Source organism: Euleptes europaea, chromosome 19 (genome assembly GCF_029931775.1).
Source record: "Euleptes europaea isolate rEulEur1 chromosome 19, rEulEur1.hap1, whole genome shotgun sequence".
Classification (NCBI taxonomy): domain Eukaryota; kingdom Metazoa; phylum Chordata; class Lepidosauria; order Squamata; family Sphaerodactylidae; genus Euleptes; species Euleptes europaea.
In genome coordinates this window covers 20,856,613-20,878,276 of record NC_079330.1, presented here as the reverse complement: position 1 = coordinate 20,878,276, position 21,664 = coordinate 20,856,613, and the positions used below count along the sequence as shown (strand labels likewise).

At 47.0% G+C, this 21,664-nt stretch overlaps 1 protein-coding gene across 1 annotated transcript; it reads right to left on the bottom strand.

The window, feature by feature from the left end:
- Positions 1-1,945: 1,945 nt before the first annotated feature.
- DHX33 (DEAH-box helicase 33) lies at positions 1,946-21,188 on the bottom strand. Its single transcript, XM_056865334.1, has 12 exons — positions 20,978-21,188; positions 17,267-17,427; positions 15,863-16,090; positions 13,662-13,832; positions 11,215-11,400; positions 10,503-10,614; positions 8,709-8,868; positions 7,352-7,440; positions 6,781-6,908; positions 4,445-4,648; positions 3,179-3,265; positions 1,946-2,254 (listed from the first exon to the last, which is right to left on the bottom strand). The coding sequence occupies exons 1-12, from the start codon at positions 21,186-21,188 to the stop codon at positions 1,946-1,948; spliced, it is 2,046 nt and encodes a 681-aa protein (XP_056721312.1).
- Positions 21,189-21,664: the final 476 nt, after the last annotated feature.

Genomic DNA, 21,664 nt, shown 5'->3' with positions numbered 1-21,664 from the left:
TCCACTACTGGGACCGATTAAGCCCTTGATCTGAATGCTGATTCTGTGACCTTAGGCAGATGATGAGAGGGAGGGCATCTTGGCCATCTTCTGGTCACTAGGGGTGTGTGGCGGGGGGAAGGTAGTTGTGAATGTCCTGCATTGTGCAGGGGGTTAGACTTGATGACCCTGGTGGTCCCATGATTCTATGGAGCTGCCTTCTACTGAATCCGACCCTTGGTCCGTCAAAGTCAGTACTGTCTCCTCAGACCGGCAGTGGCTCTCCAGGGTGTCAGGCAGGTGTCTTTCACATCACCCTGTGGCACAGAGTGGTAAGCTGCAGTACTGCAGTCCAAGCTCTGTTCACGTCCTGAGTTCGATCCTGACGGAAGTTGGTTGCAGGTAGCCGGCTCAAGGTTGACTCAGCCTTCTATCCTTCTGAGGTCAGTAAAATGAGTTCCCAGCTTGCTGGGGGTAAAGGGAAGATGACTGGAGAAGGCACTGGCAAATCACCCCGTAAACATATTCTGCCTAGTAAACGTCAGGATGTGGCATCACCCCATGGAATGATCCAGTGCTTGCACAGGAGACCTTTACCTTTTTACTTGCCTAGTCCCTTTAACTGCAGAGGCCAGGGATTGAACCTGGAACCTTCTGCATGCCAAGCAGATGCTCTACCGCTGCAGCCACACCCCCTCCCCAAAACAAAGTTAAAGATGGACAGATTTTTCCATATTACAGAGCCTTGAACGCATGAAGCTGCCTTATACTGAATCAGACCCTTGGTCCATCAAAGTCAGTATTGTCTACTCAGACTGGCAGCGGCTCTCTAGGGTCTCAGGCTTAATCTCTCTTTGAGGGTACTGCATGCAGGAAAATGTGGTCTTATGACAGCAGTAGCTTGTGATCTTGTCTTGTGTCTTTAACTGGTTCACGGAAACTCACAGGGTGACCTCGGGTGGAGTCACACACTCTCAGCCTAACCTAACGCTCAAAGGGTTGTTGTGAGGATACAACGGGAGAGAGGAGAACAGTGTAAGCTGCTTTGGGTCCCCATTTTTTGGAGAAAGTAAATGAATGAAGGAAATAAATAAGTGCAGAAAACACTATGCTTCCAACTGTTTAATGACAGAGACTCCCCATACATCAAGGGAGAGGCTTCCAAAAAAAGGGGATTAACACTTCCTTCCTGAAAAGAAAGCTTAAAAAAAGTCATCTTTTTAATTCATGATGCTTCCAGACGGGTAGCTGCGTTACTCTGGAGAAGCTAAACAATAAATAAATAAATAAATGAAGAGTCCAGGGGCACCTTTTCAATGCAGCATAATGTTTGGCTGTAGCAATAACCAACTAAAACTTATGCTGAAATACTTTTAGTCACTAAGGTGTCCCTGGAGTCTTTTTTTTTAGTCATGTTAACTATCACACAGAATGTCAACATAGTTTTTGACCAAGCCAGAGAAAAGGCCATGTACATGCACACAATCACCTGTCATATTTGGGTTCTTGTCTCTGTTAGCAGAAAGGTTAGTTCTCTTTCCCCTCTTCAAAGGGGAAAAAGTAAGATATTTAAACAGTGCAATCCTAAATAGAGTTACAACCTTCTGTGTCAATGGGCTTAGAAGAGTGTTCCCTCTGCTTAAGACTGCACCATAAAGCATGCTTTCAAAGCATCGACGTGGAACCTGTGAATCAAATGCCACCAGCCACACGGACAGCTGCTTCCGTTGAGCACAAGGATAGCTCCTTGTGCTGCTTTTCCTGCACAAACATCCATTTTGGAAGAGACTCCTCAACGGGCTGGAGATGCTCACTTATAAAGTCCAAAGCTGCCACGAGTATCTGGAAATTCATGAGGTCCAGTCACTGAACAACCTGCTCTTTGCCTAACCAGCACATCACCGTCCCTGTCCACCAGAGTTAACCGAAACCCGGGCCCTGGTTTTCCTGCTTTGTATCTCCGATGTTAGTTCTTGGCTGCTCTGAGCTTCCGGCGGAAGTACTCAGGTGCGGCATCGTACAGCCAGTCAGCGTCCACCACGCAGAGGTCCCGCATGTAGCACTTGTTGGTGTGCAGCAGCTCGTTGTACGTGACGCAGGCCGGCTTGCAGTGGAAGAGGACGGAGGAAGGGTGGATGGCCACCGGCTGGTGGGTGTCGGTTGTGGCGTAGGTCCCATCCAGCTGCAGCTCGGCCGTGTACATGAAGAGGCTGTATGCCAGGCAGCGGCGGATGTTGCCCGTGTCGGATCGGGAAGATTCCAGGGGTATCGAGAGCTGTAGTAGGAGAGCATTGATAATGGAGGATTATGGGAATGCTGTTTCCCAGCTGCATGATCAGACCTCCCCCCACCACCATAACACTGGGGCTCTATTACTTTCTTTAATTACATGGACATATTATTCCACCACTATGCAAAAAAATACAACTCCATAAGTGACCAGCACAACTTCATTAGGTGCAAATCTATATGTATTAGGGGGGCTTTTACAATACACTGTACTGCATGTGAAGAAGCATGCACCCCGCCCCATCCTTTCTTATTAAGAACCCTTTTCAAGGCCCACCGCCTTCTGAGGTAAGGCAGCTGTACATGCTAGAAACAGGGCCTTTTCCGTGGTGGCCCTTCTGTTGTGAAATTCCTCCCAGATCCACTCTATTGGCAGCAAGAGGGCAGAAAAAAACCAAACCATTCATTTCGTTTTGTCAAGCATTTGGGCTGTACGCGGTTTAGTCATCTCCTGCTTCTACGCAGTTTTAGCTAATTGTTTTATTGTGGTTTAAAATGTTTAGTTGAACTATGGTACATTAAAAAAATACATTGTGTGTGTAAAGTGCCTTCAAGTCGCAGCGGACTTATGGCGACCACTTTTTGGGGTTTTCACAGCAAGAGGCTAACAGAGATGGTTTGCCAGTGCCTTCCTCTGCACAGCAACCCTGGTATTCCTTGGTCTCCCATCCAAATACTAACCAGGGCTGACCCTGCTTAGCTTCTGAGATCTGACGAGATCAGGCTAGCCTGGGCCATCCAGGTTTAAAATGTTTAGTTGAACTATGGTGTGTGTGTGTGTGTGTGTATATATAGGGAAAAAAACAAGGAAACAAACTCGAAGGCATATAAATAACAACTCAGTGGACCTGGGAGCTGGAATATTTATAAATAACAACTTCAGTGCATTTTGGAGCTCTTTGGTAATTACCTTTAAGCAAATATCTCTCAGCTGAGCTCTGATGTCAGAGACCAGCATCATGTTCCTGCTGTTCACGAAGTTTTCTTTGCACCATTCCTGGGGAGGGGAGAGAAAGAAAACAGAGTATCTTGCTAGGATCAGGAAATCAAAAGTTTTAGCGTTAACATTATCTGTTTATCTATTAAGTGCATTTTTTCCTGCCTTAAGTTTTAGCTGAGTACTGGGTGTATTTTAAATAGTGATTGGATGGGATTTAGAGTTTATACTTGTATTTTGACACTTTCTAGTGTTATTTACTTATGGTATGTTCTTGTGTGTGTCTATATCTGATGTTTATGTTATGACCTATGGTTACAACATTCAGTTCAATTCATTCATTCATATTTTCGAGGAAAATGCTTCTTAAGGCCAGGATTTTTCACACTCAATGAAAAAGCCTGAGGACTTGATTCAACTTTTCCAATTGAAAAATGGGAATTTGGAGAACCACTAGAAAAACTTCCTATGAAGGTTTTCTCTTTTGGAGTGAGAAAAACCTTGTTACTAAGCATTTAAGTCTCTTGCCTTGAAAACCCGATGGGGTCGCCATAAGTCAGCTGTGACTTGATGGGTGGGGGAAAGCTCAACATGAAAAAGCCAGTAGGATTTTTGGGGGAGCACTGAAAAAACCCTTTCACTTATACCTTAGGCATTGTGTTTAAATGTAAATAATTTTGGCAACAGTTAATATGCTACAATGTGTTTAAGGGTAATACATTATTAAAGAGTTCGGTCTGTTCAATGTAATAAGGTTTAGCTTTTTATCCAAACATGCTGCCAATTCTACCTAGAGTGACTCTATTTTATATGCAAACTAAGTCCTAAGGGATGCTCTTTATGTTGTTACAATTAGTAAAAGAGTTTTAGGTTTGGTAGGAAGGTAAGTATTGCATATATTTCATTTCCCCAAAAACTTTCTAGTTTTTTTAAACTGGGGTCCCCCTGTGGCTTCAAGGTTCCAGAAATTTTCCCTTAGAGATGAGCTATTTACCCTGAAGGGAAGCAAGGCAGCATGGTATAGCCCGATCTCATCGGATCTTGGAAGCTAAGCAGGGTCAGCCCTGGTTAATATTTGGATGAGAGACCACCAAGGAACACCAGGGTTGCTATGCAGAGGAAGGCACTGGCAACTTTGTTAGTCTCTTGCCCTGAAAACCCCATAAGGGGTTGCCATACGTTGGCTGCAACTTGACGGCATTTTACACACACACATCTACCCTGGCCCCTCACACCTACCCGATTGCCACTGATGTTTTTGAAGGCTCGGTAGATGTTGAGCAACGTGATGAGGTCCCCTTCGCTGGAGATGAACTTTTTCCGGACGGCCTGGACATCATCCCGCCGGGACGGGGGGTTGTAGAGGACGCTGTCCACAGACAGCAGTGAGATGATGGTCAGGATCTCCTCTGAGCAGTGGAACCTGGGGGACATCAGGATTGTCTGGGGGGAGCACATACAGAGAGGAAAAGGGGCTGCTTTGATGAGTAGGTTCAGCTAGCCAGCCAGGCAAGGAAGGTGAACGGAACTGGCTTGAAAACCAGATCCAGGAAGAAGAAGAAGAGTTGGTTTTTATATGCTGACTTTCTCTACCACTTAAGGGAGAATCAAACCGGCTTACAATCACCTTCCCTTCCCCTCCCCACAACAGACACCCTGTGAGTTGGGTGGGGCTGAGAGAGCTGTGACTAGCCCAAGGTCACCCAGCAGGCCTTATGTGTAGAAGTGGGGAAACACATCCAGTTCACCAGATTAGCCTCTGCCGCTCATGTGGAGAAGCGGGGAATCAAACCTGGTTCTCCAGATCAGAGTCCACCGCTCCAAACCACCACTCTTAACCACTACACCAAGGTGGTAAATCTGCATCTGCTGTACCAGCAAGTGAACAGCCCTTGTGATGGCACAGTCCTCCATGCAGAATAAAATTAAATTACATGCATCTAGAAACCTAGCATATCAGGGAGTGGGGTTGTAGGCTGGCCTTTTCCCCTGACAAGCTAGTTTTCTAGAACCCTTAGCTGGTCAGGGAAAGTGGGAGATGGCCACCTTCTTCCCGACAGGTTAGTTCTATGCATTTGGAGAAACTGTATGAAGGAGTATTCAGTCACAGAAACTTGCTCTGCAGTGGAATATCCCACTGTAGAAAGATTTGAGCCATACTAGACAGCTCTATCTATTGTACAGTTATCCTGCCCTTCTTGCAAGGGTTTTTCCCTCTTCTCCATTTTCCCCTCACAACAGTCCTGTGAAGTAGGTCAGGGCAGAAAGAGAAAGCAACTGGCCCAAGGAGTGGGGATTTGAACCCACATCTCACCAAACCTGGTTTCACACTAGTACCCAGGCTGTACATTCTTCGTTCCTAGCTCTGCCACTGATTCACCAGGTGCTGTTGGGCCAACTGGCCATCATTGAACACAAGATTTTAAAACAATAAAACTTTTTAAATGATTTGTTTGGAACTGGGATGACTGAAAGGGCTAGTGGGCATTCGGATGGTGGCCTGTCCCAACAATGCACAGGCCTGAGAATATCTTCATTAACAAAGATTAACAAGATTTCTCCCTGCCAGGAGAAAATGACACCTCCTCCACCACTAGAGCCAAGAAACAGACATACAAACATTGTTTTTCATTAAAGCTTGCAATTAACAACACTGTTAAGAACCTGGACATGGGTGAAAATTTTCTACTAGGAACTGAATGATCCCCCGCATTCTCTTCAAGGAGCCTCTCTCTTGGGGGACTTTGCACCTAGACTAGCCGCTCTCCTGGCAGTTAGCAGCTGTGCCAGCGGACTGAAGTTCTTGTCTATTTCTCCACCGCACACACCCCTTTGGCCTTGGAGAACTATTCTCAGAACTGCAAGGTTTCCTTGAGTGGATTCTGCTGAAAAGGACAGTTTACAGATCCATTTATATGAATGTGAAAGGTGGAAGAAGGGAGGGAGGCCTTCCCAAGGCCCCCTTTCGGAGGCCCCAAGCAGCGGTACCCCCGCCCCTAATTCACATCGGGTAAGGCTTGACATCCCAGCGTCCCAAACCCCACCGTTTACTTCCTGTGCATCAGCCAATGAAAGCAGAGCCCAGCTAAACAGCATGGCCTTCTCACTCAACAGAAGACAAAAAGGCAAACGCTTCACCCTTTGCGGCTTTGCTTCCTTTCAGGTTTCTTGGATGCCGATGAGCAAGAAAGCAAAAGCGATAAAGAGAAATATCTGATTTTTTTCCTTAAGTGAAAAATGAAAAAAGGGGTAAAAGGTAAAGGTCCCCTGTGCAAGCACCAGGTCATTCCTGACCCATGGCGTGACGTCACATCCTGACGTTTACTAGGCAAACAAAGGGGTGGTTTGCCAGTGCCTTCCCCAGTCATCTTCCCTTTACCCCCAGCAAGCTGGGTACTCATTTCACCGACCTCGGAAGGATGGAAGGCTGAGTCAACCTTGAGCTGGCTACCAGAAACCGACTTCCGTCGGGATCGAACTCAGGTCGTGAGCAGAGCTTTTGGCTGCAGTACTGCAGCTTAACACTCTGAGCCACGGGGGTCCTCAAAAAAGGGACATCTCTGTTAATATTTTACTTTGGAGAACTTGGGTTCCAGAGGAAACGCCGCCATCTTCCTTCCCAGCGTGGTCAGGACGAGCTGGTCATCTTTTCTTTCCACTGCCCCCAACAGGGCGAGCTGCTCGATAGCTGCCTGAATGGCCTCTGTTAAGAAGAAGAAGAAGGTCACCCAGCTGGCTTTGTGTGGAGGAGTGGGGAAACCAACCCAGTTCACCAGATTAGCATGTGTAGGAGTGGGGAATCAAACCCCGTTCTCTAGATCAGAGTCCACCACTCCAAAAAAAGGTAGTGGTAAAGGATCCTGCTACGATCGTTTCCCGGAAGGGAGAGAGACAGGTGTCCGGATTACAGCTAAGAAGATGGGGTTACCAGGCACCAAATGAGTATTGTTACAGGCCTCCTTGAATATGTTTTATACTGAAAGTGCAGCATATCCATATTTTTACTAATTAAAAAACAACAACTCATGGTACACTGTGTGTGTTCACACGCTTGGGGAGTTTCACAAGTGATGCTTCTTATCTGGGCTGGAATTTCTAGTGGCAGTGAGTCCTGCCTCCTCCCCCGTGCAGCTGGAGCTTGCTTACCTGGAGATGGTTTGGACATAAAGTCAAAGGTGAGTACATTCGGAATCCTCAGGGCCAGGAGGTGGAGCATCACGCTGGCCAGGTTACACCTGCAGAGGGAAAGAAATGCTGCTTTTTTGCTTCAGGAACCAAATCTTGTTTTGGCATATGAACCTGGCTGGCCGGTGATACCCTTGCAGCAGGAATAGACATTGTCCAAAGCGAACAGGAAATTGCAAAAGAGGTTGTTCTGTTGCCCTAAATTACAGAATTTCACCCCCCATTGGCAACATTCTTGGAGGCCTTCTGACAGAACCTGAAAATGTACCTTTTCCAGAAGGCCTTTGAAATGAATGTAGTTTAGCACATGCAGCTAGGCAACCTTTTTGGCCCAAGCACCCCCCAAAAAGAAAAGGCAACATTTACCTGGGGAGCAATGGGTTGCATTCAGCACAACATTTTGGCCTGCGCTTGAACTCTCACGCAAGTGGAAATGCACAAAAATGTGACAAGGATGATCAGGGGCCCTGGAGACCAAGCCCTACAAAGAAAGGCTGAGGGGCTTGGGAATGTTCAGTCTGCAGAAGAGAAGGTTGAGGGGGGGTATGATTGCTCTAAGTATCTGAAGGGCTGTCACTTAGAGGAGGGCAGGGAGCTGTTCCTGTTGGCAGCAGAGGGTAGGACTCGCAATAATGGGTATAAATTACAGGGCAAAAAGGTACCAGCTAGATATTAGGAAAAAAAATTTAAAGTAAGAGTTGTTCAGCAGTGGAGGTGGCTGAGCTCCCCATCACTGGCAGTCTTCAAGCAGCGGCTGGACAAACACTTGTCAGGGATGCTCTAGGCTGATCCTGCATTGAGCAAGGGATTGGACTAGATGGCCTGTGTGGCCCTTTCCAACTCTATGATTCTATGCCCACGGGAGCTACTCCTGCTAAGTCAAACTTCCTGTATCTCCACTTGCGTTTCCACTTCTGCAAGACCTTGCATGACCAATTTCTGAGCCTTATGGTGTACAGAGAAGAAAGCTCTAAGTATCGCATAAGATCTCCCACAAGTGGAACAGGGCTAGGTCTCTTTATGTTTCCGCTTGCGTATTGCTGGATCCTAGGTGATGGTCTGCAGGCAAACAAAACGGAGAGGAGAGAAGAGGGCTGCATTTGGCTAGACATGCTCAGAGCTCTGGCAGCATCCCTTGAACTTGGCTGGTGGCCGGGCAGGTTTGGGAGGTGATGATGGACACAAGCCGTGTCCGTTGTCGTCTTCCACACCACCAGCCCATCACAATCCACTACCATGTCTATTGAGGGTGGTCAAGAACAGGCTGATCCAAAGGCAGGAAGCAAAATAAATAAATTAAAAAAAATTCAAGCCTCACCTTTGTATTTCGGGCACGGTCATTTTGTCAAACTTCTCAAACTCGTCTTCCGTGTACAGGCGGTAGCAAAGTCCGCTGTCCTCTCTTCCGGCTCGGCCTGTCCGCTGCCAAGCCTGCGCCTTCGACACCCTCTGGACTGCCAGCACTTCAAGACCGCTTTCTACGAAAGAGCAGACATCATCCACCATCACCAAAAAATGTTTAAAAATTCTGTTTGGGAAGATAACTTCCTAACAGAGGACAGGTCGAGAGCCACAGCAGAGCTGATATGATCTCTTTCATTCTGACCAGACTGTGCAAACCTGGGGACGTTCCATAGACTGATCATTAAATTGCTATCAGATCCATCTGTATCACACATGAAGCTGCCTTATACTGAATCAGACCCTTGGTCCAATCAGACCAGCAGCGGCTCTCGAGGGTCTCAGGCAGGGGGTCTTTCACATCACCTATTTGCCTAGTCCCTTTAACTGGAGATGCTGGAGATTGAACCTAGGACCTTCTGCATGCCAAGCAGATGCTCTACCACTGAGCCACAGCCCCTCCCCTAATCCTTGCCCAAGGTTATGTGGATTGGAAAACAAAATCTATCTAGAAGGCTAAGAACTAGAAGATACAAGAATCAGTGTGGATTGAAAGAGAGAGCTCACAGCTCAGTGGAAGAGTCCTTGTTTTGCTGCAGAAACTCTTGGGATGAAACCTCACCATCTCCCATTAAAAGGATCTCAGGTAGCAGCTATTTCTCTGCCTGATATCCTGGAGAGTTGTGCCAACTAGTACTGAGCTACATGGATCAAAGGTCACATCCCATACTAGGCAGCTTCAGAGGTGTTTGCTTAGGAACGGCAACAGGTAGCTCAGTGACAGAACATGGGCTTTGTATGCAGCAGAAGGGTTCAAGTTCAATTCACGGCATCTCCGGGTTAAGAATCTCAGGCCAAAAGGCTGGGGAAAGATCCTTGACAGCCGCTGCTGGTCAGGACCAGGTTAGGTGGATCGATGATATGGCTCAGACCAAAACAGCTGAGCACACGCTTTGCAGTCAGAACCTTCCAGGTTCAACCCCCGGTTTTTCAAGTTACAGGTACCAGGTGTTAAGCAAGACACCTTTGTGTATGACATTTTGGCCAGTTGACAGCCAGTCGAGGGAGACAATGGCCACAAGCCAAGCCAATGGTCAAACTCTTAATATTTGACATTCTGGAACTTAACTTCTTTAATCCAAAGATCTTCCCACTGAGCCATATGTATGTTTCCTCCAAAAATTTGCATCCATTTTATCATGGAATCCTTAACTTGCTCTGTTTTGGTATCATATTGCAATCAAATTTTATAATTTTTTCCTAATAAATGTCTGGAGTCTCCTGTAATAAGTTGTTCAAAAATTGTCTTTTCTTCATGGGCCACCTTCTCTGGCTATTTGTTCTTTCAGTTTTGCTACCATTTGATAATGTAACAACCATGATATAGTCTTTCCTTCATCATTGACTTTTTGCCATGATTTTAATTTTCTTTGTTTTGTCAATCATATTCTCATAAGTTATATAATCAATGGTCAAACTCATCATAAGTGGGATCGTATCATTTGCTGACACCACTACTATCCCCCCCCAATTTTCAAAGGACATTGTTTGCCCCTATAGAATTTTACGCTCTTGAAGCAGACTGTGCCACCCTATAGATCAGGTCTGCACTTCTCTCTCTCTTTGCCCTTAAACAATGCCCCACATCCACTGCTCAAGGCAGCTGCCCGCACCCAACGCTCTTGTCGGGCATTGCCCTTCATGTACATACCGGGAGTGTACTTCTTCGCTTTAACCATGCCTGTGTCCACGACATATTTTATGCCTGCAATGGTGATGGAGGTCTCAGCAATGTTCGTCGAGAGAATCACTTTGCGATAGCCCTGAGAATGTAGAATGAAAGAGCTTCATCTAAAACTCTGAGTTGCTACGCTGGGCTTCTCTTTTGAGCACGCTCAAAGCCGAAATTTAGAACTGGCAGAATCCAGAACAAAGCTCTGGAACTCCCTCCCCAGGAAGATTCATCTGTCCCCTTCTGTTGCTGTCTTCTGCTGGCGGCTGAAGACTTTTTTTGTTTCATTTGGCATTCCTTCAATAATCCCTACTTCCTAACCAATGTTTTATGTTTTGTATGAGAAGAAGGAGAGTTAATTTTTTGTGCCGACTTTCTCTACCACTTAAGGAAGAATCAAACCAGTTTACAATCACTTTCCCTTCCCCTCCCCACAGCAGACACCCTGTGAGGTAGGTGGAGCTGAGAGAGTGTGACTAGCCCAAGGTCACCCAGCTGGCTTCATGTGGAGGAGTGGGGAAACCAACCCGGTTCACCAGATGGGGGAGGGGAAGGGAAGGTGATTCTAAGCCGGTTTGAGTCTTCCTTAAGTGGTAGAGGAAGTCGGCATATAAAAACCAACTCTTCTTCTTCTCCTTTTTGGAAAATTAAAGAGAAAATGTTGCAGCAAAGAAGCAACCGTGTGTTTTACCTTGGGTGCAGCCTGGAAGACTCGGAGCTGTTGCGAGTAGGGCAGGGAAGCATACAGAGGCATGACCACCATCGGCACGCAGCCGTCGGGAAGGTGCTTTGTGATGTCGCGGCAGGTTTTGGTCATGGCTTCGATCTCCTCCTGACCCGTCAGAAAGACCAGGATGTCCTGAGAAGATGGCGCTTCCTTGAAAGGAAAGAACAAACAGGAGCATAGACATTCATCGAGAGTATTAACAATTCACCATCCGATCACAGAAATCATAGACAGTTAAGCGTAAGGGCTTAGTCGACCAGCAGTGCGGTTCTATGCAGTTTCACCAGCCTTGAGGTCCACTGATTTCAATGGGCTTCCTCTGCATTGGATCGCTCTGTAAATCAGCATAAATTTGCATTAAGTAAAAATAACAGTCCTGTTGGAGAAAATGTACCAGTTTGTTTTGAGACTATGCATGTATCTGAGCTGTAGCTCAGTTTGTAGAGCATCTGCTTGGCATGCAGAAGGTTCCAGGTTCAATCCCCAGCATCTCCAGTTCAAGGGACTAGGCAAGTAGGTGATATGAAAGACCCACTGCCTGAGACCCTGGAGAGCGGGTGCTGGTCTGACTCTGATGGACCAAGGGTCTGATTCAGTATAAGGCAGCTTCATGTGTTCAACAAGCATCATCTTGGGAAGAGGCATTCTCCATTCCTCACAGATGGGAGGGAATGCCTCTTCTAAGACAGTGTTTGCCATCTGCAGTTTTCGTAAATATTTGTGTAGATAAACAGACAGACAGATAGAGAGCCAGTGTGCCATAGTGGTTAAGAGCGGCAGACTCTAATCTGGAGAACAGGGTTCAATCCCTGTTCCTCCACATGAAGCCTGCTGGGTGACCTTGGGCCAGTCACAGTTCTCTCAGAACTCATTCAGCCCACGCAGAGGCAGGCAATGGCCAACCACGTCTCTTGCCTTGAAAACCCCAAAGGGTCACCATAAGTTAGCTGTGACTTGACGGCACTTTCCACCACTGCAGATAGACAGCTGTAGATATTTTAAAATAAACAAATCTGCTGCCTGATTAAATTGGGTACATATCATTAATTGAGCAAAACTTTAAAAATATAATATATCTAGCTGACTGAAGGAATCTTGCTGTTATATATTGGAAACTGCAGCAGGACACACATTCATTAGATTCACTTGCATTTTTGTGTATGTGTGTACAATGCCATCAAGTTGCTGGTAACTCATGGGGACCCTGTAGGGTTTTCAAGGCAAGGGATGGTTTGCCATAGCCTGCCTCTGCATAGCAACCCTGGACTTGCTAGCGGTCTCCCATTTAAGTACTAACCAGGATCAACCCTGCTTAGCTTCTGAGAACTGATGAGATCTGGCTAGCCTGGGCCATTCAGGTCAGGGCTGAGACAACCATAATGGCTGCCAAATAGCCTCTAGGCTAAGTTCAAGAAGCTGGTACTTACTATGAAAGCCCTTCACAGCTTGAGACCTGCATAATTTGGAGATTGCCTCTTCCTCCATAACAGGCCCCTCATTCACTATGCAAAAGCAGGGTTGGTGTTTGGATGGGAGCCCACCAAGGAAGACATGGCAGAGGAAGGCAATGGCTAACCACCTCTGTTTAATCCATTTGCCTTGAAAACAGTAGGCGAAAAGAGTCGCCTTAAGTCAGCTGCGAATTGACAGCACTCTACACACACACACAATGTACAGAACAAGAGAGAAGGAGACTAAGGGAACAATCCTAATCAGATCTACTCAGAAATAAGCCCTGTGTTATTCAGTGCAGCTTACTCCCAGGTAAAACTTTCTTAGGATCGCAGGCCAAACAAGTTCCTAGAAAAATGCCGTGAGGGTCTGCAGCGCACCTGGCTAAGCAAAAAGCAACTTTCAACCTGCAGATTCGGCTGTCTTTGGGCTTGGGGAGGTGCCTCGGCCTTTTACCTCTCCGTGAATGAGGCTGTCAGGCCTTTGCTTCGTTTGAACAATGTCAGGCCTTTGCTTCTTTTGAAGTTGGGGGTTTGGCAGTTGCAGGCCAGAGGCTGGCTTCCTGTCAAGGTCAGGTTCTGGCTGCTAGTCAAGGTCTTGTTCTCATGCTGAAAATCCTGTTTATCCTGTAAAGTGTTATGTCTTTGATTCTCTGGGAATCGTTATCTCTTAGTACGGTACTGTGGTTTCACTTTGCATTGCTTTTGGCCTAGAATGCTTTTATACTGTAACCCACCTGCATAGACCCCATTAACACCCTCTCCTGCGTGAGAGGCAGTCAACTTCTGTAAAGCTGTCTTTTGCTCCTAATAAATTAGCATTGCTTAGGTTCACCTGCCTGCGCGTGTCTGTTTTTGGGACGCTAGGGATAGACACCTGAGCTGACAGAGGCTCAACTGCTTCTAAACACAGAAAAGGCTGTCACTATACCCAGAGATATAACGAAGCAGGCGTGGTACCTGATGGATCTGGAAGATGGTCACTAATGCGGCCTGGAGGTAATCGCTCTGAGGTTGTTTGACGTAGAAGATCTGGATGGGATGCTGCCGGCCTTCCAGGTATAAGACAGGTGCTCCATTGAAATACTGGGAGAACTGGTCAACGTCCATGGTAGCCGACATAACAATTAACTGTCAAAAACGAACCCTTATTATTGCGCTTGAACAGAACTTCTGCCGGCTGTAATATCTAAAGCGATCTCATGCTCAGAATTAAGAAATAATGATAGCTTTTATTATAATATTTTATGATAATGTTTTATACATTTTTTTAGAATAGCTTAACAACACTGTATAACTAATTTTAATCTTATTGTACGGCTCAAGATCTCTGGTCGAAGGAGCTCTGTTAATAATAGTAAAGTAACAGAACTGGGAACAGAATGTACCAAGCGGCCTTACATTTAGTCGGCCCCTTGATCTAAGAGAATATTACCTACTCTGACTGACATCAGCTTTCCAAGGTCTCAGGCTGAGATCTTTCACATCACCTGCTTCCTGATCATCTAACTAGAGACTTCTGCAATCCAAGGAGATGCTCTGCCATTGAGCCACAGACCTTCCTAGCTTCTTGTTGGCAGCTGGATTGCCAGAAGAGCTTCAAGGGGAAGGGCATTTCACAGACACAACAACCAACTAAGGCAGGGGTGGGGAATCAGGCCCGGGGGCCATTTAAGGCCCCCGGAATCATTTGTCTGGCTGTTCGTGGGTCCTGGCAGATCACTAGCTCAGAAGGATCTAAGACTGGCGATCTGCCCCCTCCCGTGGACAGGAATAGCCTCTATTCAAGGTGGATCCAAGTTTGTTTTGCCGAGAAAAGGAACCTTCTTTCCCCCTTGCAGAAGAGTCGTTATCTATGGAGCTGCTAGGACTGCCCAAGAAACTGTGTTAACCCTTTCCCACCCTGGCCATGGAGAAATGTATTCCCTCTGTACTACAAGAGGGCTGGGGGCGGAAGTGGCAACAATAGAGGAGTTGAAGGGGGCAGGGCCAGAATGCGCGCGTAGGGGGGGGGAGTTCTTAGCCAGCGTGTCCTCATTTCATCCCTGCAGGCGGAGGTAGCAGGAGCCAGCTGTAGAATCCGGCCCCGACCATGCAGAGCAGGAGAAACTCCAGTGTGCGGCTGGATGGCTACACCCGGCTGGTGCAACAGACCATCCTGTGTCACCAGGTGGGCAAGTGCGCCACTGGTTGGATGCCTGCCTGCTTGCCCACGCTGGGAAGTGTCATCTGGGGCAGCTGCCTGCTTGAGGCTTTGTTGGCTAATTTTTAAGTTGATAATTTTGTATGGCCCGCAAATGATGTTATAAATATCCAAATGGCCCTTGGCGGGAAAAAAGTTCCCCATCTCTGAACTAAGGACTGCCACTCAGTGCATGTGCTTGTGGGAATCCACGGGCTTGAGTGCTTCCTTTTACACTTCCTATGCACACAGACAAATTAACATATTTTTGGCTTCACAGCCAACTGTATTTTACCATAATGGCTGAACCTGCAGGCCAGGATTCCAGACCACAATTTATTTCCAGTTTGGAATCTTAGTTTGTAAGAAAAGCTGCAACAGCAAACTAAGGTTTTGTCATGATGGTGGAAAGCACATATTTGATTATTGATTTATATATATAAACCAAATTGCAAACAGCAAAAAAGTGACAACCAGAGAATAAATCAAAGTGACTAGATATCAGCACAACAAAACCATCCTCAGAAGATAAGAAAGAATAAAGTCAGAGTAACCAAATAATGGGTGGTTACCAAACACCCAACACTGTTTTAACTAAAAAAATAATAAAATCAGAGTAACCCAAATTACAGGTTGCCAAACAACCAACATTGTTTTAACTAAAAGCAAGATGAAAGAAGATTATATCCTCCTGACATCTGAATATAGAGACATGCTGGGAGAATTGGTCTGCAGAGGCTGTTCCACAAACATAGTGCCACCACAGAAAAGGCCCTATTTTGGCTGGGCAAAGGTTGAAGGAGGGAGAGGATCCCCAACATTAATTTATGCAAGAGTAGACTATGGTTTAGCATTATGTGCACAGCTGACAAAGACAAGCACTCTGTCCCACTCTAGCAGCATCACACAAAAACAGACAGTGGGAAGGCAATGCTATGAAGATGCCATTTTTCACCTCCAGCCCTGCTGCAACACTCACTTTCAGTGGCGATTTCCCCAAGAACTTCCGCTTCTTCTGCGCTGTTTTCACCACGCCAAAGAGCACGTCCGTGTGGATTGTCCTCTCGTGCGCTTCGTCCAAAATGACAACGCTGTACTTGTGGAGGAGAGGGTCCCCGATGGCTTCCCGGAGCAGCATCCCGTCTGTCAGAAACTTGATCTTCGTCTCGTCGGAAGTGAGATCCTCGAAGCGAACCGTGTAACCGACCTGAGGAGAGCAACCATAAAACAAGAGCGGATCCCATTTGTGAGTGGCTACTCAGTAAAATGACCCACTGAACTATGACCACAATGAACCAGCACAGTATAGAGGTAAAGAGAGTGAGCCGTGAAAACTGGTGCGGCATTGCAGTTGCGAGACTGACCTACAAATCAGGAAGCCTTGGAAAAGCCATTTTCTCACATCCTCAGTTTCCCATCTGCACTATGGGTATAATAATAGTAGCCTATAAATACTGCAATAATAGTATTAACAGAGACAGCCTAGACAGATAGACAGACAGACAGACAGTTTATTTGCAGCCCTTGGCCAGATAAAACAAGATACATGGACTAAAATGGTCTTACCGACAAAACAGAGACAGCCTATCTTAGTATCCTCTTACAATACAGCAATGCATGTGAATTGGCTTTGCATGCTCTCAAATGTTATTACTCTGAGCTCTGCAGCCCCAAGTCCATTTCTGGAAGGATTTCCTACTTCCTTTTCCTGGCTAGAATCCACCCTGGCTTATGTCCACTGAAACTAACTGCGGTAAGTGCAAGTTGCACTTACAACCAGGACCAATTTGACAAAGGAAAGAAGAAGAAAGAAGAGTTGGGTTTTATAGCTGACTTTCTCTACCACTTAACGGAGAATCAAACCAGATTATAGTCACCTTCCCTCCCCCTCCCATAACAGACACTTTGTGAGGTAGGTGGGGCTGAGAGAGCTGTGACTAGCCCAAGGTCACCCAGCTGGCTTCATGTGGAGGAGTGGGGAAACCAATTCAGTTCACCGGATTAGCGTCCGCTGCTCATGTGGTGGAGTGGGGAATCAAACCCGGTTCTCCAGATCAGAGTCCACCGCTCCAAACCACCACTCTTAACCCCTACACCACGCTGGGAGAAGGTGCCTTTGAAAATTGGAATATGAAACTGTCTTACACTGAGCCAGACTGCTGGCCCACCTAGCTCAGTATTTATCTACTATGGTGCAGCTCTCAGGTAGATGCAGGTCTTTCCCAACACCTGTTACCTGAGATCCTTTAACTGGAAATGTCAGTGACTGAACCGGGGACCTTCTCCGTGCAAAGCATCTGTCCTACCACTGACACACAGCCTCTCCTGATTTGCAAACTATGGGAGAAATTATGTCTCTTCATCCAAAAAAGAAGCGACGTACCAGCTTCCCCAGTTCCGTTTTCTTCTCATCTGAGACTCGAGTAGCCAAGGAGATGGCGGCTACACGGCGAGGCTGAGTGACAGCGATGATGCCCTGGCGTCCAATTCCCCCTTCGTAGAGGTACTGGGGGATCTGAGTTGTCTTCCCGGATCCTGTTTCCCCTGCAGAACAATTAAGCCAGTAGCTTTGTATGCGAGTCTCAATGTCTGCCTTGACTACAAAAGCCAAATTTGATACAAGATAAAATCGAAGCTCAGCTCCCAGTTGGAAGTTTGCACTATTTTGACAAATAGGAAATTGGGGAGGGAGAGGATTTACCCAAGTTCCTGATGTAGACCAGTGGTAAGTTTGTTTGTTTTTTTGGCATTTAAATATCATGTCTGGTGAGGAGCTGTTCTTTCAGCACTACACACATAAACAAAAAGCACTCAGTTAAATGCCAGTTCTTTCTCCTATGCATCTTTCATTGTTAGCAAAATGGTCGCCTATAAAACAGGTAGCACAGGAATAGCAGGCAACTTGCCCCCTTACTGTTTTCCTCTTCACACCTGCCTGCTCTTTGTATCATTAATCACTGCAGATCACAATAATATCCTCAAAAATGCTTTTACATAAAGTGGGTTATAGATTAAATCAAGCCTGAACTGACCCTAGAAGCTAAAATGACTAAACTGAGGCTATCATATTTTGGTCACATAATGAGAAGGCAAGAGTCACTAGAAAAGATAGTCATGCTAGGAAAAGCTGAGGGCAGCAGGAAAAGAGGAAGGCCCAACAAGAGATGGATGGATAAAGGAAGCCACAGCCCTCAGTTTGCAAGACCTGAGCAAGGCTGTCAAAGGTAGGACATTTTGGAGGATGTTGATTCATAGGGTCGCCATGAGTCGGAAGCGACTTGACGGCACTTACACACACACAAATGTCTGGACATCAAGTTTCATGTGACTGAGATAGGCTCTGCCACAGAGTGAGTTTCCTTGTGGTAACACTTCTGTTTGTGCGCAAGATCAGCGGTTTTCGATGAACCTTGTGCAATAGAAGTGCTATGTAAGAGAAAGCACGGTTGGTGCTTCTATCTAGGGTGCACAGAACATGTTCACAGGATCCCAGCCTGGGTTTTTCATATACTAGGGGAAGATGGAAGGTTGTCCCCTGCCCCATGGTTAAAGTAAGTGCAACTGTGAACTTCACACCTTGGCCAGAGAGAAATATATAGAACCCCTCCTAATCAGCAGCCGAGCCCAAACTGATGCAGGGCTTGTACAATATCTACTAAATGATTGCAACCCTCATGTAACTCGGTTGGTAGCCAGATTCCTTGTAATCTTGTTAAGCATGCCATATTAAATGGTCCTCCGTATTTTACTGCCCTATCAGATGTAGATATTTTAGATTTCGCTGCCTTCTGTCTGGCAAATTTTAAGCAGAACCATTGTATCTATGCCATTAAAGGTTTTTGTATTGTATTGAGTAAGAAAGATGCTGGGCAGAGATATGATCAGTTTATTGGAGTCAGAGAATGACGGCACTTTGGTGGTTGGAAAAATGATCTCTTGAAGATGTTTAGCAATGTTTAAGAAAAGTGTAGACAAATAGCTGCTATTTTTTTTGTTTTGCATCCAAATGTGAAATTTAGTTTGCCCCCCTCCAATATTAATAAAGATATAATTTTTGCACAGAAGTAAGTGCAGCATAGATGGGGTTAGACTTTTAAAGGTAAAGGTAGTTTCCCTGTGCAAGCACCGGATCATTACTGACTCATGGGATAACGTCACATCATGACCTTTACTAGGCAGACTATACAGGGGTGGTTTGCCAGTGCCTTCTCCAGTTGTCTACACTTTACCCCCAGCAAGCTGGGTACTTATTTTAACAACCTCTGAAGGATGAGAAGGATGAGTCAACATAAGAACATTAAGAAAAGCCATGCTGGATCAGACCAAGGTCCATCAAGTCCAGCAGTCTGTTCACTCAGTGGCCAACCAGGTGCCTCTAGGAGGCCCACGAGCAAGTTGACTGCAGCTGCACCATCCTACCTGTGTTCCAAAGCACCTAATATAATAGGCTTGCTCCTCTAATACTGGAAAGAATAGGTATGCATCATGACTAGTATCCATTTTTACTAGTAGCCATGGATAACCCTCTCCTCCATGAACATGTCCACTCCCCTCTTAAAGCCTTCCAAGTTCTCAGATCTGATGAGATCAGGCGATCCTCGGGCTATCCTGCACTGGGAGGGGGCAGGGCCATCTTAATGCATGGGCACGCTGGGCAGCCCCATGCTCATCTATGTATGTTGTGACTTGCATATTTAGCATGTGTTTTACTAAAGATAATGAACAATATAAATGTTCATTTGGGTTTGAATTAAGAATAAATACAGAAGCATAATGTACCAATGGACTTGTTCATTATGGAAGCACCAATAAATAGATCTTTAATTTTATCGACCATTTACATTTTTATTCCTGTGTGTAGGTAGAGGCCCCAGTGCACTGCTTTGCCCAGGGGTCTATAATGCTGTTAAGACGGCCCTGGCCGAGGGCGGATTCCCAATTTCATTGTCTCACGCACTCCTAATGGGGAGGGGGGGCAGCTACCACAAACACTCATGCATAAATGGAAAAGGCCGCGAATTTCACCCAACCTCCCCAACCAAAGGTCCTTCCCTATAAACATCATAGATAAAGAACCAGAAAGGATGGGGAGAGCCCTTCCATGTGAACACATGAAGCTGCCTTATGCTGAATCGGACCCTTGGTCCATCAGAGTCAGTATTGTCTGTAAGCGGCTCTTCAGGGTCTCAGGCAGAGGATTTTCACATCACCTACTTGCCTGGTCCCGTGAACTGGAGATGCTGGGGATCGAACCTGGGACCTTCTGCATGCCATGCAGAGGCTCTACCACTGAGCCACGGCCCCTCTCCATGGCTCTCCGGGGTCTCAGGCAGAGGCCTTTCACATCACCTACCTGCCTAGTCTCTTTAACTGGAGCTGCCGGGGATTGAACCTGGGACCTTCTGCATGCCAAGCAGATGCCCTACCACTGAGCCACAGCCCCTTCCAAGCAAGCCTTCATCATGATGTGGTAAACAAGGGTTCGTGGGGGGAGAGAGAGACCTGAGATCGTTATTTCAAGAAAACAATTTATTTGCAGCTGCTGACTCAGAGGCCCTAATGGGCAGAAATCTCTGAGCCCCGATTGTACTGAGGGAGAGATATTTATCCAAATTCAAGATGTGACAACCCATCAACATTCAGGGTGAAGCTGATAGCACTACAGACATAGAGGCGGCAGTAGAGTAACAGTTTCACCCAGTTCTTGTTATGGTTCACTGTAACCCTCCATGACTCTTGCCCCAATTACTACAGACATAGACACACAGAGATCTCCTGCCCAGCAACAAGCTATTCCCTTGCTGTCCTAATACATTTCAATACATTTCCAGAAAGGAAAAGAGATTATTACCAATGGTAATAATCAGCGGCTCTTCCATAGTCAGGGGAAGTCTACCTTGCTGTCTCACTCAGAAAAGGCGTGGCTACACTGAGCCCCGCCCCGGCCAAGAGGCGGCGCCACGCCAGCCCCGCCCCTCGTCGCCCCCCCCCGCAGAGGCGCCGGCCGTTGGCTCAGAACCGGGGAGGCGTGGCCTCCATAAGCCCCGCCCAGCGCTGAGGTGGGGGAGGGTTGTTCCCCCCCCTATCTGCTCACCGATGAGGACGGCGCAGTCGAGGCTCCGCAGTTGGCCGAGGAGGGTCCCTCGCGCCTGGAAGATGGGCAGGCTGCGGCGCTGGCTCTCCATCCCCGAGGCGGGCGGAGGCTGCCGCTTGGCTCCGGGCGGCGCCAGCAACATGGCTTTGCGGAGGCCGGCCGCCAGCTTCGGCCTCTTGGACGGGGGTAGCTCGCCGCCCCGCTGAGGCATCGTCCTCGGCGCCTGCGGTCAGTTCCCGGCCGCGGCAACGTCGTGGCCAACGAACATGCTTGCAGGGCTCCGCCCCTCGGGCCGCGGCCTCACAGCGCGCGCGGACTGTGTCTCCCAGCATGCCCCGCGTAGTACCGCCGGTCGCCTCTGGCAACTAGGGCATGCTGGGTGTTGCAGTCTGTTAAAGCGCGCATGCGCCCCAGGAATTCTTCCGTATGCCTGAGGCTGCGCCCTCTGCAGGCCAGAGGGAAGCTTTTGAAAATAACGCTGGGAGGCTATTCTCTTGTTCTTAAACAATTGTTTGGGTGGCGTGTTTTGGTGTGCCCGTTACTTCTGCCCCCTTAAATGAATCGCAGGATTAATAAATGCAAAAAGTTGGGCCGCCCCCTTTGCAATATTAAATCAGTCCTTGCCTGAGGGAGTCTTTCAGGAAGTGTCAAAGCAGGCAGTTATAGAAGTAAGGTAAAGGTCCCCTG